Source organism: Typopeltis vanoorti, chromosome 15 (genome assembly GCF_054136105.1).
Source record: "Typopeltis vanoorti isolate ZY-2024b chromosome 15, IOZ_Tvanoo_1.0, whole genome shotgun sequence".
NCBI classification, from domain to species: Eukaryota; Metazoa; Arthropoda; class Arachnida; order Uropygi; family Thelyphonidae; genus Typopeltis; species Typopeltis vanoorti.
This window is the reverse complement of record NC_143563.1, coordinates 83,750,573-83,770,333: the sequence shown is the minus strand read 5'-3', so window position 1 is coordinate 83,770,333 and position 19,761 is coordinate 83,750,573. Positions and strand designations below refer to the sequence as shown.

At 34.0% G+C, this 19,761-nt stretch overlaps 1 protein-coding gene across 3 annotated transcripts in view; it reads left to right on the top strand.

The window, feature by feature from the left end:
- The window catches only part of LOC150098939 (glycine receptor subunit alpha-2-like), a 146,807-nt gene that overhangs the window by 108,481 nt on the left and 18,565 nt on the right, over positions 1-19,761 (top strand). For all 3 annotated transcript variants that reach the window (XM_090405532.1, XM_090405531.1, XM_090405533.1), the window contains exon 4: positions 13,570-13,652. In XM_090405532.1, coding sequence (XP_090261658.1) covers positions 13,570-13,652 — 83 coding nt within the window. The remainder of the gene's footprint in view (positions 1-13,569; positions 13,653-19,761) is intronic.

The following is a 19,761-nucleotide window of genomic DNA, read 5'->3' as shown; positions in this document are numbered from 1 at the left end:
CGAAACAACTTCAACGTCTGTATCACCTCCACAGCCACTAGGATGTGTGTTATGTTCCATCGAGTCGTTTCCGACTCCTGGCGATTCCACGAACATGCACTCTCCATTCCGATCTGTCTCTGACCATGTCCTTCAGAACCTCCAAGCGCACTCCAGTTGCTTCTTTAACTCCATCCACCCATCTAATTCTTGGTCTTCCTCTTCTGCTTCCATCAACTTTAGCAAGCATCATCATCTTCTCCAGACTGCCATTTGCTCGCATAATATGTCCGAAGTATGACAATTTTTGCTTGAGTATCATAGCTTCGAGGGAGCAATCTGGCTTTATTCTTTCTATCACTGATTTATTACGCGTTATAAACTTTCACATCCATACAGTACCACAGGGAACACCATTGTTTTCACGATTCTGATTTTGTTGTGAGGCTAATAGGATACCCATATATATATATATATATATATATATATATATATATATATATATATATATATATATATATATATATATGGGTATCGAAAGAAGTATACTAGGATATCTAAAGAAGTGTTATTATAGGATCCATATCGGTAGCCTATCCATTTTGCGACAGTGACAGACTTCTGCATCCCAAAATCAACTGTGGGCAAGCAACATTATTTTCTTCTTTTTATCCGGACCAGTTCACTGCTGGAAAAGATCTCTCCGAATTTTATTTATTCCATTCTCTTTTCAGCTTTTCTCATCCATCTTTCCAAAAATCCTGACAGTTCTATCTTGCATCTTGCCATCCCTTTTGCACCCATAGATCTCCGGTTTGTTAATAATTTAGGCATCCTGTGTTGTTAGATCTTGCTATGTGCCCGGTCCATCTCCATTTTGAATGCATGATGTATTTGATAATGTCCTCTACATCCGTTCTTGATCTTATCAAATGGGAGGATATCCTGTCTTTCAGCGTCACACCTATCACATTCCTTTCTCTGGAATTTTCAATTTGCGAAACTTTAGTTTCGCTGTGTCATGTTTAATTACATGTAAGACAGTGGTTGAAAGCTTTCCTTCAAAAGACTTTGAATATCACCTTTGAAAGACCTCTCATCTTCCCAAAAGCCATCCAATCTAGATGTATGCCTTTTTTTATTTCTTCTTTTTTGTCCGACTTTGATTTTTATGATTTATCCCAGATGAACACATGAATCTAACTACTCTTACCACTTCTTCATCTTTCAGTATAATTTATTTCGGTGTTAAATTCTTCATTAATTTCGTTTTTTTTTATATTTATTTGCAATTGGACTGCATATAAGAGCTAATTCCCTTAATTTGATTTTTAGATCATCTACCAAGAGAACTGCAGCATCAGCTCAACACAGATAAGTCAAAATTTTTAAACCTCCGTTCTTCCGGTTCAGTGCATGAAAAACTGTCTCTTAAGGCAGACAAAGAGTTTTCGAGGATCTTGTATCTCCTCTTTTATTCACTTATTTATCGGAAATGTTTCTTATGTAAGTCAGTGACAGAGATGACATGAGCGTATATTTATTTCAAGTTTCTCTATGTGTTTCTTACATCTTGTTTTAACAATGATTCAAGCATAACAGGTTTTAACGAAGTGAAAGTCTCTTTCAGTCTACGAAGGCCAAACAGAGACATTTATTATATTCGTTTGTGTTTTTCTATAAATTGCCTGAAAGTATAAATATGATCAGTGGTACTGTAATTACATCTAAATCCTGCCTGCTCCTTAGTGTATATGCATATTCTGTTATTTATTACATTTGTAAATGTTTTGTATACTGCCGATAATAAACTAATGGGCTTATAATTTATGATATTTACTTTTCATTTTTTTTTGTAAATAATTATTATTAATATATTGTTTCATGTTTCTGGAATTTTTTTTTATTTTAAGCAAAGTATGAAGAACTTCGCTAGATAATCAGCTACTAATTTTTCTCTAAATTTCAAGAATTCCACTCAAATGATTGTATTCCTTAGATTTTGATTAATTTAATTTACAGCTTTCTCTTTGCTCTCTGATTTTATTATTTGCATGTTCTCTTTCAAAGCAACTTCATATATATGTGATTTGCACGTTTAAATAATTTTTTAAATATTTTTTACATTGCACTTTGTTTAACCGTTTATTTTAATTTTTTATGAATTATAACTTTAGATATCGTCATAATGTTCATGAAAAAGAGAATTTGGAAGGATAGAAAGAAATGGAGAGATTTGATCCGCCTGACTTGACAGTTTCTGTCGGAACAATTGTTGCTGAAAATGACGATAACATCGTTTTGAATATACTTCTCTTGTTATTATAAAATCTATTTCATTAAAGGTCTGATCATTAGGACTTCTCCATGTCCATTTGCGATGTTTTTTTTATTAAGGAATATGCTCATAATAAAGAGTCATGAGTAATTCCAGCAATCTCTCTCTTCTTTCATTTCTCTTACCTTCCCATTAAATTTAGGTTATTATTTTCACTTATTTTTACATTTACGTCTCCCATGATGATTATATAAAATTCTTTATTGCAGCTAAAAGATTCTTCTAGTTTGCCATAAACTTTCTCGACTTCCTTAGTTCAGTGATCTTAAGTGGGGATATAAATTTTATATCCCCCACTTTTATATATCACCACTTTTAGATTAAGTGGTGTCTATTTCTGCTGTTCTGGTCGATAGTGCTTTAGTGTAGACACACCCCATTTAACTTTTTTTTTTCAATTTCTCTCAATAGCTCTTTCAAGTTAGTTTCATCCTGAAGTGATATACAATCCACGGTTGAAACCGACTAAGTTACGGAGGCTCTACAGTTTTAAGTGCCGACTATTCTACTTCCATGTTGTTTGTTCTTTGCGCGCGTGTGTGTGTGTTCTCATCTTTCTTATCCGATGCGGACCTCCTAGAAAGGTTAAAGTCCAAATCATTTTGACGAGATAGGGTTGTCTCTTTGGGTAATTACAATGTCATTATGGCTATGAATTATTCGGCCTTTATGCTTTGTATGATACATATGATTGCAGATTTGGGAGAGTTTTCTAGTTCATTCTCACGCTGACCAGGCGGTTGGGACTTTATTTGTCTGTAGTAGCTGGATATAATAGTATGACTTTTATGCTTTCGGTGGTCCCTTCTAGGAAAATATACTCTCAATATGCTTAACCCATATCCATCTGCCCCCTCCTCACGTTGACGCAATAGGTGGGACTTGAGAAGTTGTCTGTTCTTATCATTATCAGTCGATAAGAATCTACCGACGACAGCTTAGCCAAGAAAAGACCAACACTAAAAAGACCAAAGGATGCTCGGGAGGGTAGTATGGAAATGTCATAACTTTTTTGTGGAAGCGACAAGGAGTCAAACGGGTGTGTGAGAGTTCAATTTAGTATACTACTGCTTACCTGAAATACAGTACAATGCATCGTGTCATATTGTGACATGGTTTGAGAAAAAAAATGATTTAGACAACTTGCCTGCATAGAGTACCGATCTGAACCTAACTCAGCATCTGCTCTTCATTTGGAAACATGAATCCATCTAGAACATGGAGCATGTTTATGATGGTTTCCACTGAAGTGAGTTAGTCCGTTTCATACGGAAGTGACTGTTTTTTTCCGTTCAGGAAACTTGAGTGTTTTTCATCTCCCAGTTCCAGCTGTGTTCTAAAGTCATCAGAATTACAAATACATGCTCAAATTTACTTATCTGATTTCGTTTTCACCGTTAAAATTATTAATTTACGGCTTCCTAAAACGCCAAATAGTGAATCACCATTTCTCTTAGTCTTTTTTATTTCCAAAATTATTGCCATCTTAACTTCATAATGAGAATAAATTTTATGCTATATAAATGTTTATATTATGCAGGAAGTTGAATTTACTAAATTTATGTCTAAGCGCACAACATATATAGGAAAGTAATTTGTAAAGTGCATGCGTCTTGGTTCTCAAAAATAGTTTGTTGTTTGATGCTGCCTGTGAAAGATTTTATAAAATCTGCACTACGTCATTAAAGACAGGAAACTCCAACCTCAAATAATTTCAAGTTGATTCATTAGGTTTTTCCGAAACCTAGAAGAGGTATTACTAATCTGAGTAATCTTTGATATTTTTCAGGAATATGTAATTGACAGCAGGCTATCAATTTCATGGACAGACTCTCGTTTGATGAATGAGGCTTGTCGTGATGGAAACAAAGATAGTTGCCAAGACCAGATAGATCTGAAAGCAAAACGTCAATTGATATGGAAGCCAGATTTATATTTCGTCAATGCTAGACGTGTCTACTTCCATAATGAGCCAATGCCAAACGAGCTCATTACGCTTCGTGGAGACGGTTTCATGATTATCAGTAAAAGGTGTTCTGTTTTTGTTCTTGTTTTTGCACTCACCTGATATGCACCATCTCAAGAATTTATGTAATAATAGAAAACTTAACATTATGCTTATCAGTGTAAGCATTATATTAAATCTGCATGCTTTATATCTGTATTGCTCTCACATTTCTGAACAGGGCCAGGAATACAAGTAAAAGATTTTTCTGTTTCAGAGGATTTTTTTTCGTTAGTAACATCGAGAATGTTTTTAGGACTGACCACATTCTTCTAACCCTTTTGACTTTGAAAACAATATAGTTTCGAATGCTTTAGTACTTTATTATTATTATGATAATCCCGCTAAAAAGTTTAGAATTCCGGAGATCAAACATTATATTGTTCTAGCCACTGAAAAACTATCACGTAGTCTCATACAGGGCAATGAAATTCATACCCCAACTTAAAATATTCATTTTTCCCGCCGTCTTCCATAAAGTGACCTTAACTATATTTCCTACGAACGACTTAATTGCTGATATTGTACATTTGAAATACAACATAATTTAAATATTTTAAGCTGTTAATAAAATAATGTTTTTCTTAAAAACCAAAAATAAAATAAAATAAAAACGGTCTTAAAAATGAAATATATTCAGTTATTAATTTTTAAGAAGCTACGAACACAAAATAACCGACAGTAGTACTGAAAAATTACTTTTTGTTGAAGACATATCTTTTAAAAATATTCGAATGATAAAAAAACCAAGCCAAGTTTCTTCGAAAATGTTAACATTTGCGAAGAAACTACTCCATTTATAGCATATTTTTTTCGTATTTTTAAAAGTGATGTGTGAACATGATGGGTAGTAAATGCCTGCACTTTGGCCATAATCTTCACTCAATGACAATAATTTTCACTTCTATTACGACTTAAAAATGCCAGTGCATTCATTTATGCTTTTATTTTGTAATTGTATTCGACATGTTATTCTACAAAAAGTATATTAAAGATCGAAATAAAATACAAAAATACAGCAACTTTAGATACCTATAAACACATTTAACGCCAATAATTTGCTCCATTGTTTTAAAGTTATGTTTTACAAGTATTTTTTTGTGAATAAAATAAATCTCACTGGCAAACGAAATACATGTAAACCATGTAATTATTTTAACATTGGCAGACATCAGATTGTATGGGCAATAAGTCTGCCGAACTGGCGTACATTCCCCCCCCCCTTGCTTTTTCCCCCTTAGCTTGCTTAAAAGTGGGCATTTGCCACTTAACATCCATTCAAAGACCATTAAAACTATCACTTTTTCCTTCTTTCACGTGTCTTAACCACTTTCCGATACACGGCACTGATGTGGTATTGGTTTGCAACAAAACATGGCATTTTACTTTCATTAACTTCTAAGTTTACTGCCGAAATAAGCATTGGTGTCATGGATTAGATTTTGCTATCGATTGATTAAACAGGCTTTTATGCGAAATCAATTTTAATGTTTACATAATTATGTGCTGACCTTTGTTAGCCATGTGATTTTTTGTTGGTACTTGTTCGTTGTAAAAGCACGCAAACATCTCCTGGTCAACGTTCATACACAGTCCATGTGATCTTTTGTTGGTACTTGTTCGTTGTAAAAGCACGCAAACATCTCCTGGTCAACGTTCATACACAGTCCAGCCTAGACATACTGAACCAACTTTCCTTCGTTTCTTTTTATTCCATCTTACACAGTTCTTTTAAATAGCAATACTCTCATAGTTTTCCCAGGGACTATGATCTCCCCCCCCCCTCCAGCTGTCAAGAAACGTATTAGTTTCCTTTTTTGTCTACTCAATCACTACCTTTCCCCTCTCAACAGTACCGTGCGTTATAGGTTTTGCGATCTCTAGTCTGTGGAATTGATATAACTGTTTTATACTATTCTCTCTATCTTTCGTAGTTTTCGAGAATATTTATTATTATTATTATAACGGTGTCTCCATGGAGTTAGAAGACTCATCGCGGGAGATCCAACATTGACACACTAACTATTATACACACAATACCTATCATACTTCTCCTTTAATTCATTCACAAACAAAGCACTCACAACTACCTCTAGCAACGCATTCCACACATTCACCATCCTCCAAGCAAAAAATCTAGTCCTAACACCTTGTACATTTAATCCGAAAAGGAAAAAAAATTGTTTTTGGTGAATATTCTCTGTGGAATCTCCTATTAAAAGTTCACGCATAAAAATGTCGGTCCGCATTCTTTACTGAACAAAGGGAATACAAATATTTATAATGAATAAGTGGAACTGGGGGAATTCGAGTTAAATGCATTACTCAACCGTTGCAAAGCGCTTCCAGTACATAGTTCGTTTTTCTCTGTTATTTTTTAACTATTTGCTTCTTGGTGTACATGTGTACAAGCTCTTAATGGGGAGTACACCCAGAGCCGGCGCTAGGGTCTTTGACGCCTGCATGCAATTTCTATCTAAGCGCCCCTGTAACGATCCGGGAGTGTGTGGTTCTTTTACGATAATAAAAATTTAAATTATTTGAAATTTCTTAAATAAATTTTGACAGAACAGCCACATTGGTTCGCTAAATGTAACGAACCGGGGGTGTTGGCTAGGCTGGATAATCGTTAAAAACCCGTATATTCAAAAAATTCTCAAAAGTTAAAGCAAAATTTGATAAAGCCACTTCACTTTAATCGTTGAATATAATGATACAGGGATTATAGCCTTCTCACCGACCCGAATCGCTAACAAAATTAAAATGAATTTTAATTAAAGTTAAAATTTATTTGAACTAAAGTTTAAAAAATTCTTGCATTTTACAAGTTACTAAATTCTTAGTAACTTGTAATAATTTTTATAAGTGGAACTATCTTTTAGGAAATTAAAAGAAACTCAAGATAGATGAGAAAATAATAAAAGAATTCAGAAATAATTAGAACATTTAATATAAGTATTCAAAAAATAATATCTTTACAGAATAACAGAAAATAAATTAAATTACATAAATATACTTGAAATTTTTTAAATTAAAATTTTAAGGTTTTTAATTTCATATTCACAAACTTAGAAATAATGGTCTTTAACGTCTAATTCCTTCAACGTCTATTGAAATTCCGGAGCCTGTGTAGCTCAGTGGATGTGGCGTTTGCACACCACCGCGCTAGGCCGCACGAAGGAAGTCTTGGTTTCGAGTCTAGTCGGCGACTAGAGGAAATTTTTCTAAGCCTTATTTCGACCGGTTCCCGAGTTAGTCGATCTCTGGCACGGGCAAGCAGGTTTTTCCTCCCGGAAACTCGGGTTTTTCGTCCTGTAAACTCAAGAAAATCGACCGTAGAACCCACATTATTTCAGACATTAAATATATTGTGTTAGGGTTAGAGACCACGAGATGGCGGCACATTTGAGCCGTCTCTCTTCACTGCGTACCGCTTAATTAGTGATAGCCTTGGGCCATCTGTCTCTGATTGGGTACCAGTGGAGATTGAACTGCCCACTCAGTCTCCAAAAGTTAGATAGGGCTAAATGGCCTCGCCTACTCCCGTATATACGGGAATAAAAAGGCGTTAGCTGATTTTTTTTTTTTTAACGTCTAATTCCGCACATATATCATTTTCAGTAGCTATTAACGCCAAACTAACAAGCCTTTTTTGTGGCATACTTGTTCTTAAGTAGGTTTCAATCAATTTCAACTTGGAAAAGGAACGTTCACCGCTCGCTACACTAATAGGTAAGGTTAATAGTATTCTTAAAGCAATTGAAAAGTTAGGGAAAGATAAATTATTGGACACAATAAAATTAAGAATATCGAAAGGGCTTTTGAATATTTAAATTATCCATCCGAAAAATATCCCGGAAAGCACATAACTCGTCATATAGTTCTATTGCATTTAAGTTTTTATTGTCACAGTCCTTCAAGGAATCTCTAAATCGTCACAAATTTTTCGTAAATCTTCGTTATTAATTTGTAGTAATCTATACAAGAAATTGAAATTATATCTTTTAGTTGTTCAAAACGTTCTATTAACGAATACATTGCAACGTCTAGAAGTGTATAAAACACATTCACTCTAAATTTATCTTCTGGCGATTGTGGCGTTTCGTCATGAAGCTCGTAGTCAAATTGTCGTGTCTTCTTTCGTCGTCGAACTTCCGTACCAGTTTTAAATTCTTGTTCTCCATCCACCTCTTCACTCAGTTATTTTGCCGTTTTTAGAACTTCTTTAAAATTTGTCTCTCATCGATACTCTTGTAAGAATATTTTTAAGTTTTCGATAGATTCTAAAGCAAGTGTAATGTTCATATTTTTGTCTTGAAGCATTTTACTCACAGGGTTTATTCTGTTAAGTAAATCATACCATGTTATAAGAGAGCAAATAAATTTGTAGTCATTTATTTTAGCACATAATGTTTGTGCTTCATGCTGAGTTTCTTTATTAAAATTTTCATTATTTAAAATTTCAAAGAGTGCATCATAAATTTCTCCTAACTGATATCGTAGAGGGCGGATTGCATTAATTTTACTATCACATCACGTTTCTGATGGCTGTTTCAATGTTAATTTTTTTTACGAACTTTAAAAGGATTGCTCAACGTTTGTAAGAGAATGAAAAGAATTGTATATTTCTTGAATAATTGCAAAGAAACTAATTGCATCTGAATTCACTTTGGCTGCATCGTTAATGATTAAATTTAGAGTATGAGCAGCACATGGCACATAAAAAGCTAGAGGATTTTTGTTCAAAAGCAAATTTTGGAACCCATATTTGCCCCATTTTCATACCCTTGACCTCGCATGTCTTCAATGGGAATGTTCCATTTTTCCAGTTGTTCCACTATTGTTGCACATAAACCACGTCCTGTGGAATCTGATATATCTGCAAAACTTAAAACGTTTTCCCTGATCTTGACAATTCCATTGTCACAGGAAACAAAGCGAATAATAATGGTAATTTGTTCTGTTTTACTTGCATCAGGTGTGCAGTCTAAAATTATGGAATAATATTTAGATTTTCGAATTTATAATAAAATTGTATCCCTGATTGCGTTACTTAAAGTTTCCAATATTTCATTTTGACTGTCTTTACTCAAATAGTGTACTCTATTGTTTCGCTGTAGGGCTCTTTCAACATGATTTTCCATAACGCGATCAAACTCCCCAAACAGTTCGACTAATTTTAAGAAATTGCCGTTATTTCTTTCATATAATTTATCAGATGATCCACGAAAAGCTAAATTTTGGCTACCAAGGAATTTTATAATTTCAATCAAGCGTTCTAAAACATTCGTCCAATGTTTCTTTTCCATTTCATACATGCTTTGAGTCTGGAAATCAATAGTAGTTTTTTTTTTTTTAATTTTATCAAGTTCCATTTTAAGAAATTTTTCATGTGAGTTAAACTAGTCTCATGTCTATGTGAGGTTGTACTTACATTTCTCCAATCGTTATAACCTTCTACAAGACTCAGTGAGTGATTCAGTTGATTCAGTAGGTGCGACAAGTTTGCAACAAAAGCAAAAAAACAGAATTTAAAGTTTCGGAATAAATGAGCCATGTTCTTGGCACGAGCTCCCGTTTTCCATTTTTCTATTATAATACGTGTCGCCAAATTTACGACCCTATGTATCTCTGGGATATATTATATTTTTATTTTGAACAGGCCCCATTTCAATTAAAACAACTTGTAATTTTTCATCAATATTTCCCCGTTCACCTGGATCTTCTAAATTCACAGAGACTAACAATGTGTTAGTTTCGTGGTCAACTACAACTAAATATTGTTGTAGTTGACTAAATCCTAACTATTTTTCACTTAAATCATGTTCAATTATCTTGTTCAATAGTTGCAATAGTACCTTCATGCAAACTGGATGATGTGCACGGTTCTTCAACTCTGATTTCTGATGTATCGAGTTGGTTACAATCCGCATCAGAATATTTTAATATTTTAACAAATTTATTAAGAGCCCCAGTTTGTTTCTTAATATCTGCTTGTTTCGCAGCATGACGCTTATGATTTTGTGCACCGGATAACTTTTTTTAAAATTTTTGATTCCATTTCTATTTTATACCCACAAGAAATTATTACACAACACGACACAGAGACGAAATAATAGTCCGCACTGCGCTACTGTCAGTAGCCTACTGATATGCGTACCATATGACTGGTTAACTAGAAATGTTTTGTACGAAAATTCGTTTCTGCGCATAAAAACTGTTCACCGTTTCACTTTAGATAGACTGCAGTAGACACGACATTCTGCAGGCAAGCATTTAGCCTGCTCTAGCTTGCAAAATTGTAAACAGCCAGCTGATCAAAGAGGCGGCAATATACATTTTTTTTTAAAAATTTTTATTCAGTGTATACGGCATCATTTAGTTTAATATTGATCATTCTAAGAATTTTTTTGTTTTTATGATAAAAATTTTGTTTCTTAAAAATTAACTTATGAACCGTTCCCTGGCGGCGGCGCCCTCATCGTAGCGGCGCCCGCATGCATCGCATGTCCGCTTTCGCCTGCCCTGAGTATACCCACTTACCAACCGGAGTTGGCTCCCGAAGGCGGCAATGATATTAAAAATAATATTATTTTTAACAAGAGAAATTATGTTTACGTCTGATTGTAAATAACTTATTCCAAAGCGAAAAACGATCGTTCCGTACTGCATTTGTCAGCTCGTCAAGTTGTACAGCGAAAAAAAAAAATTGTCTTCACATGCAGTAAATTGAGGTACCGTCATGCAATAACTGGGGCTCCTCGTGGGTAAATAACCCCTTCCCGTTCGGATATAGATATACAGATGAGGAATATAGCTGGTCTTTTATATTATTATTATTGTTATATTCATCTTTCGCTAGGAGAGATAAGTTAATAAAAGAGTGGCTACAGCATTAACTTGTTTTAAAATGTGCTAACTCATAATCATGGTTTTGATGGGAAACTGGAGCATTCGGAGAAAAACCAATAAATATCAACCATTGAAGCGTATGCTGGTGAATACCATTGTAGCAAAACTGAAACATGCAATTGTCTTCCTAGATTCTCATTCTTGAATAGAATGGCTTGCGCTTCCTAACATACCTTCCCATCCTTTTATTATTTTGACACACATATATAACAAAAAAAAACTATTAAAATTTCAACAATGCTAATAGTGTAATGTCATCAAATGTACGAGTATTATCTCACCAAATGCTTTATCATATCACAATTTTCTTAAATGTCCATAACTGTAATCATATATCATTCCAAATTTTCAATTATAACAGCAACATCCATAACACGTCCCGTACTAATTAAATTATCAATTAACTGTTTTTTCTCCTAACTGAAGTTCAAAATACAGTAAACTATAATATTTATAAAAAAACAATACCACCTATTGAACAACACAACAGAAAATGAAAACAAATCTGCTAACATTTTTATTCCTTAAATGGCTTCCCCACTCCCAAAAGGGAGTGGGGAAGCCATTTAGTCCTACTACTTTTGAAGACTAGGGCTAAGCCGAATCTCCAACCTCAGTTGTAACGGATGGCTGGTCCAAGGCTATCAGTGATTTTCATAGGCATCTGGAGAGGAGACTATGGCAGACGACTGCTGCCAGCTCATGGTTTCTGATCTATATTACATTAGTGATCACGAAATATATATTCCAGACAATTATATGTGTCTGGAATACATATTTATAATTATATGTGTCTGGAATCTGTAGTCGATTTTTTGAGTAGCTGAAATAAAAATCAGTTTCTGGTAGGAAAAAACTATTTGCCTGTGCCAAAGATGACTAACTCGGGAACTTGCTGAAAAAAGAAAAGTCCTAGAAAAACGTCTGTCTACTGAGATATATGCAGCATAATGCCATTAAAAACCCAACTTAGAACGGTTTTTTTCTTCTGGTGATGTAGTGCTATGTAAGCAATTTCACAGGGTTACACAGACACCTTCAGAGAAACACTATACTGATTTTCCTAAGATAGAACTAGTTGTTCTGTATCAGCTAACATACTCATCATATTTTTTTATTATTTTAATTCACTAAGGCACTTTTTTGTTTATATTTTGGAAAGCATAATTACTTTCGTACATTTTTGCATTATGTATCAATGATTTCATTGCAGTCGTTCAATTAAATATACCAATTAATTCGTTTTCAATTATGTATCTGGTGATTACCACTATATCTATAATAAATAAATAAATAAATATAAATAAATTAAATTATTTATTAATAGGAAATGGTTTGCCGTATTATATGTGAAATATAGGAATGGCGCATTTTACTATTCGCTGTACCCCTAACCCTCGAATTGCAGTAGATTGGTTCTGAAAACGTACAGTGTAAATAAAAATGACATAAATCGAGACTAACGTTTGTATAGCGAATGAGGAGATAGTTTCAAAATCACTTGATTAAATATTTACGTATATTTTTAAAACGCGCTATAAAACAAAACAAATACCTTTATTTACACAATTTATAATTAAAGATACAGATTATTGTATACAGATTATACAGAATATAATTAAGGATTCATATAGCAATGTTTGAACAGTTGTTCTCCTTATATTGTTTTCAAGCAATTTACGTTAATAAATAATATAGTAGTACTTACATTTGCTAGTGGATTGGTTATATGCTTATAATAATAGTCATTTAAATCCACATTGGATAGAATTAATGATTTACAGCTAAAAACTGCACGCATATGTCTGGCAGACTGCTACCTCAGTATACCATAATATACTCAATAGCTGTACGCTACCGATGGATACAAAACTCATGACAATGGGTATAAGTCACTTGCATAGCTTTTTAATACAATACACATTTTTATTATTCCTAAACGATGTTAAAAACCGAAATAGTGTGGGCAAAACGAAAAGTTGTAGCATTTCTTTGACCGCACGAAATCTAAATAATGCAATTCGAGTAGCGTGTAACTGGAGGTACTCGATTTAAATAGTACCTCCCTTCATGCAGGACTTTTCTGTGGACGTTAAAAATCATCCTAAATTTACTGAAAATACAATTCTCCGATAAGTACACAATATTATAACCAGAACAACAGCAATTTAAAGAACAACAGTAATTTAAAATTTTTTGAATTTTATTTGTGGGATTTGGTAAATGAAATGAAAGCTCAATATCGTCAGTTTCGAGTAACTCTCATAATTTCTTTATTTTTTGAAAATAAAATATTATAGAAATACTGATAATACATGACTTTTTTTTTCATTAGGATGACCATAACGATGCTATGTCCAATGGATGTTCGCAATTATCCTCTAGACACTCAGGGCTGCCCTCTTGCCATTTGTTCATGTAAGTTACTTTAATATATTCTCTAGTGAACCCGCTTCGTTGTCGAATTTTTGGAAAGCGTATTAGAAACATTGCTACATTAGTATGGCTCAGCCAATCCCGAGAGTTTCTAAGAGATAATTCCTTCTAGAAGTTTAATATCGGCGAATGTGGATAGCCTCATCTCAACTAGAAATAGAGAATATAACGACTTTTATTACAGAACGTGAGATTTTTAATTGACTCGCCTATTTTTGTGCAGAGTTTTGCAGGAAATTCAGAACAAATTGAATGCAGCGTTTCGTGGTTCAGTTTTGGTTTTATCCGCACCATTTTTATTTCCATTACAATAGAATATTCTGTGATAAATATTGGTTAATATTGCTCTGTAATTAACAAAACAAATTTTATAACCAAGTAATGTATACAAATATATCAGGAAGGATACCTAAGGAGGACAAATGGAAAGTGTTTATTTGGCGATCAATTTTTCTTTGTGTGCTTGGATTGCTGGATTCTAGTTTTGTCTGCTGATCCGTTTTGGAAATCGTTTTTGTTTATTTTATTTTATTTTATTTTTTACGCCTGCAGTTTTCCATCTATATTTGAAGCTTTAGAATGTGCCTGGTTGTTTTCCTCTATGGAATTTCTAGTTCCACGAAGAGCGTTAGATATACTGCTGTTAGATTTTGTTCGCGCGTGTCTATTTTTGTGAGCTACCCTTCAAAACCAGATGGGGGTAATCTTCATTTCATTATCACCGTACACACCGAACGGAAGACAAGGCAGCTGTCTTGTCACTGAAGATTATAGAGACTAAGTTAATGCTGTTTTTCACATTCGTTAGCCGTGAGTTGCCAGAATTGAGCACTGAATTTCAAATCAGAAAAAGGTATCTAGTCATGCTGTTAAAGTGTTCGACATTAACTTATCTCTTCTTGTATTCTGGCATACCTTCCTTCCTCCACATAGAGAGTGAGAGCTGCTTTTCCTTGTAAATGAAGAGATTGTAATTTTGTTCCTACAGGGGAGTTCGAATTAGTAGATTTCAAAGCGTGCATAATTCAGATGTAGCTCGCAATAAAAATATAAATAATGTATTTTCTTTAAGAATGGACTCAATGTTCACATTCGATACTGCAAGTTCATTTCTGTTCGTTGTGCAACTGTTCTTCCTGCGGCTCTGGCGCAGTCGGGTATCGACTGTGCCATTTGGAAATACCTTGGTTCGAATCCGTTTTAGGATGCTAGGAACTTTTCCAAGGGCTTTTAAGTTGAATATGAATTACCAGTTTCTACAGAGGTGGGGGGGTAGGCTTTTTCGTGCGCATTACTGACAAAGTATCCGGGTAAACACTCAGACAGACGCATAGTCGACTATGATTGCACCAGCCCGTTATTATCAAGATTAGATTTATAAACAAAGTCAAATTACTTGATAGTAATAGGAAGGAATACAAGATAGAATTATAATTTTCTTAATATATGAGTCCCACACATACGAGAGGTTCCAATACCTATGACACGACAGTGCTGTGTGTGGAAAGAATAAAACCTGATTCAGATTAGGCGCGTTATTCTGCTAGCTCATATCGCCAAATTACTATGTTCTCTTGCAATTCTTTAAATATATATTTTATGCTTACGTGTCTCATTGCTTTTTGTCGGTATTAGGAGTTATGTAATTGTCCTTCAGTATAAACAGTTTCATATTTTCAGTATTAGTTTAAGTCTAGTTTCAAAATAAATACATAGTTTCATTTTTATGTACAAGAGTCCCTTTTTTATTATATTGGTTTACATTTTAGAGAGACGTTCGTTTGAAGATTGGCATTTGTTGGGAATCGATGAAATGAAAACGAAGTGACATTAAATATTTAATGTATGGCCAAAGAGTGTATTATACTAATAGAAAGAGGGATGGTAAATCCTTTTATGTTTTTATAGCCGGGTACGAAACTCGGATCGAAATCCATAGAGTTTCATGCCGAAAAACTATCGGCGAGCCCAAGTGTAAATGATCACTTGGGTAGTACAACACCAGGGCAACTCCATGCAAAGGTGGCACAAGCTCCGTCACAACTTAAATATTCTCTCATAATGTAAAACCCAGCTCCTAAGGCGTACACCACGTCGGCAATTCGATAGTAGAGGTATGTAAGTTCGTGTTCACTTAAAACCTTGATATTCCAGGTCTACCTACTCACTGATGAGACCTCAAAAAAGATTGAAACCGGTCTGGGTAGTGACCTCTTCTAATAATGTAAAACAATACATCTCTTAGGATCTGGGTTTTACATTATGAGAGAATATTTAAGTTGTGACGGAGCTTGTGCCACCTTTGCATGGAGTTGCCCTGGTGTTGTACTACCCAAGTGATCATTTACACTTGGACTCGCCGATAGTTTTTTCGGCATGAAACTCTATGGATTTCGATCCGAGTTTCGTACCCGGCTATAAAAACATAAAGGGATTTACCACAACCTCCTTTCTATTAACATATTCGCCGGTAAAATAGCCTTTCGGCTTATTAAATTAGTGTATTATACTGTTATCTTTTGTTGTTTTGTTTTTCATATTTGGATCGGAAATATACTATTGAATATGACTAGTTGGCGCTATAGTGCACAGTGTTTACCTAACCTTAAAATAAAAACTGCTACAGTGTAACTAAATGTTACACTGTAGCATTTATTTGTGTACCAAGTTACTTGATTAATGTTTGCCATTGGGATGAGGTCGTTATGGAGAAAGTAGTACGTAATTTTTGGTTTCCATTAAATGATTAATGCAGTGCTGCGCGTAATTTTTTCCGTTAGTATCTTTTAAATGTTTTTATTTCTAAATCATTATTTAAATTTTTATGTTGCTCTGAAGCTTGGATGTTGTATGCGTCTAAGGAGGTAAATCCACGCGCGATATCTTTCGAAATAGCAAATGAACTGGAATTGTTTCAGGCTTTCCATCCTGCCAGCTTATTTGCTCATTAGTCAAAGTGAGGCCTTAAAAGATGAGCAAATATCCGGCAATTCAGGAAGAGATATTCAAAGCTAGTGGTAAAGCGGTTGGATGAAAACCGTATGCATATGATTTCCAAGCTAAAGGAAAACTTTAAGTAAGAAAACTTAGTTACCGCTCTTGGCAGAATTTCTTATCGAAATTTACACTTTGCATTCACTCGCAAAAATTTACTGGTCTTCTGAAGATCTGTTCGATGACATCGAGTGGTTTCAACAGTAATAATGTAATATTACGACGACTCATGGAAGAGTTTTCTCTGAACTTTTCATTATGTTTTATACCTTTGCAGAATGGTAACTGTTTAACTTCTCCTTTTGGTGTATGCAAAGCATATACTATTTAATACACAAGCACTTCTAACGTTGTTATTATTATTATTATTATTATTATTATTTGTAGTTTCAAATTATGGATGTGATTGTACGTTTGGAATCCTTAACCTGACACTATTTTATCTACTGATAAAAATGCTCTTTCATTGCCGTAGCTCCTTGAATAATCCCACGATAAACTGCGTCGAGTTGGCCTAATTTGTAATTTAAATTTTTACTGGTTCCGAAATCATAAACGGTTTTATTTAATTTGCTTATTTTCTTCATTATTTCTAATAAAATAGTTTCTTCTGCTTATCTAGGTAATTTTCTGTGATGTTAAGCCTGCAGAGGAAAAAGCGTTATAGGTTTGATTCTAGTTTCCGACTAGAGCAGTGGTCGCCAAAGTGGTCGATATCGACCTCTAGGGGTCGGTATAACTTTGTTAGGGGTCGATAGAAAAATATAAGACATCATTGTACGGGTAATATTTAATTCGGTTTACTTGGATTACCTCCATCCTGAATGACAACGCAATTAAGAGTGAATCGTGGGAACAGTGACATGAATAGGACCTGTAAGATGGAGCAAGGTCATGAAAATAGTTACGGAGACCAAATCAAGTAGGCCAAAATGACGTAATTACTAATAAACGGATGTTGTGGTTCCCGCCCGGCCGGAGCGGCAGGAGCGACGTTGCAACACGTGCGCGGTTGCTTATTTACTTATACTTACACGTATTCGAACCCAGTCTCATTTTTGCGCATCGACATACAAGTGAGCGTTAATGTTCTAAAATTCATCAACACACATATTAGGTAATATTAAAATTACGTATTACGTAATATTTAATAGAGTAATATTTAATAGTAAAATAGATGGGGTCGATAAAAAGTCAACAAACTCTTGAAGGGGTCGACGGTCTAAGAAGTTTGGCGACCCGTGGACTAGAGGAAGACTTTTTTTTTTTGCCTGGTTTCAGCCAATTTCAGAGTTAGCGAGGTACTATTTCTTTTTTTTTTTTTCACTCGTTTGAGTTAGTGCTAAAAGATCACCTTCTACTTCTTTTGAGGGATCCAAAGGCGTTGAGAGATTTATTTATTGATATTACTTAATGTCAATGATGCCACGCAGTGACAATAGATTCGAACGAAACTATAGCTCAATGAAAATCTCCCCCCTCCTTACTCCTACATGTTTTCGCGTCTAATTTATGTCACAAATACGAATAATAAATTCAGTACTTCTGAACTTAGAGAAAAAATAAGAAAAAATGGACAATACTTGTGGCTCACATGGATGGGCATTTCATAAAATCATCATAACGATTTTACTCTTTTGGGATTTGTAACACAAATTTGAAAAGAGTAAACGACAAGCACAGATATTGTATGAGAATTTTGGATGCATACCGAGTTCCTTTTTTCAATAATATTTTATCTCTATTCGATACAGGATGATTGATGAGCATTATTACGAATTCCATCGGGATGGAATGTCCTTATTCTATTTGGAAAATTGATCCCTTTTTCTCTTAATAGAGAAAAATGTGCATTAATATGCACTTGGAAATTTTTATTCTTATTGGTTGTAAAATGTGTTTTGTTTGTTATTTATTGAGATGTATTCTTATTATTCTTTTTGATCTTATACTAAATATTGTAGTTCCTTAAATTAATTTTAAAGTATATTGCATTGAATTTTCCATTTCTCTTTATTAAAAAAAAAATTCTGTTTGCATCCTCTACATATGTACCCAAAATGTCGTTTATCCATGTTTATCCGATGGATAAACGACAAGTTAAAGACAGATGGGCGTAACCTACAGTTGGAATTGTTTTCATTCTAGAATACTTTTCTTTTTGGTTTAATAATCACCAGGACAAATCAGGTTGGAAAAAGAAAAAAAAACATAACAAAATATTTATATAAATTACCACTAATAATAAACGATCGAAAAGTAAATTTATCGCAATACTTACGACACTTTCTATGTGTTCTGGTTATTTCCATAAATGCTGATAACACGAGAGAAAATAATTTTGTTATTTTTGAATCCAGTAAAAGTTTTTTCAGTTATTTTTATTCTGTTTTTATATACATATTTGACTGCCTTCCGAAAAGCAAAAAAAAGTTTTAAAACATTGGTGTGTAGTTGTTGATTCAACCCATAACTCCAAAAACGTTAACCTGTTAATAATCGTAACAGTGTTAAGCACATGCTATTTTTGATATTAAGGTGTAAAAGATAAGAACACTTACACGCACATATTGTTTTTCCTTTCTTGACCATGTTGCAAATTGCAATATAGCTTAATTATACTGATTCATAAATGAATAAATAAATCACGTACCGCCTATTTATTCACCTAAAGGAACAGACAGACATTTAATTATATTTTTTGGCAAATTAGTTGGTGAGCGATCTTCACCTTTCTCACCACCAGAGTACATTTCTCGCTGGCGTGGATAGAAGGAAGGTTCACGAGAATAAGTCAGACAGTTGCTGCCACCTCCGGGTTCATAATCCTAACTCGTACAGTTCATATGTATTATCAAGGTATATCGAAAGACATATTATTTAAGCGATTAGAATGCTTCAGGCTTCTTTCAGAATGAAAGAAAACAATATTTTATTCTGTTCTATTCTATTAATTTTAATTCAAGTTATATATATATATATATATATATATATATATATATATACACACACACACACACACACAAGGTGGTTGTTCAAAATTCCACGTACAAACTTTGAGGGGAGGCAGAGAACATCAAAATCAACCATATTCACA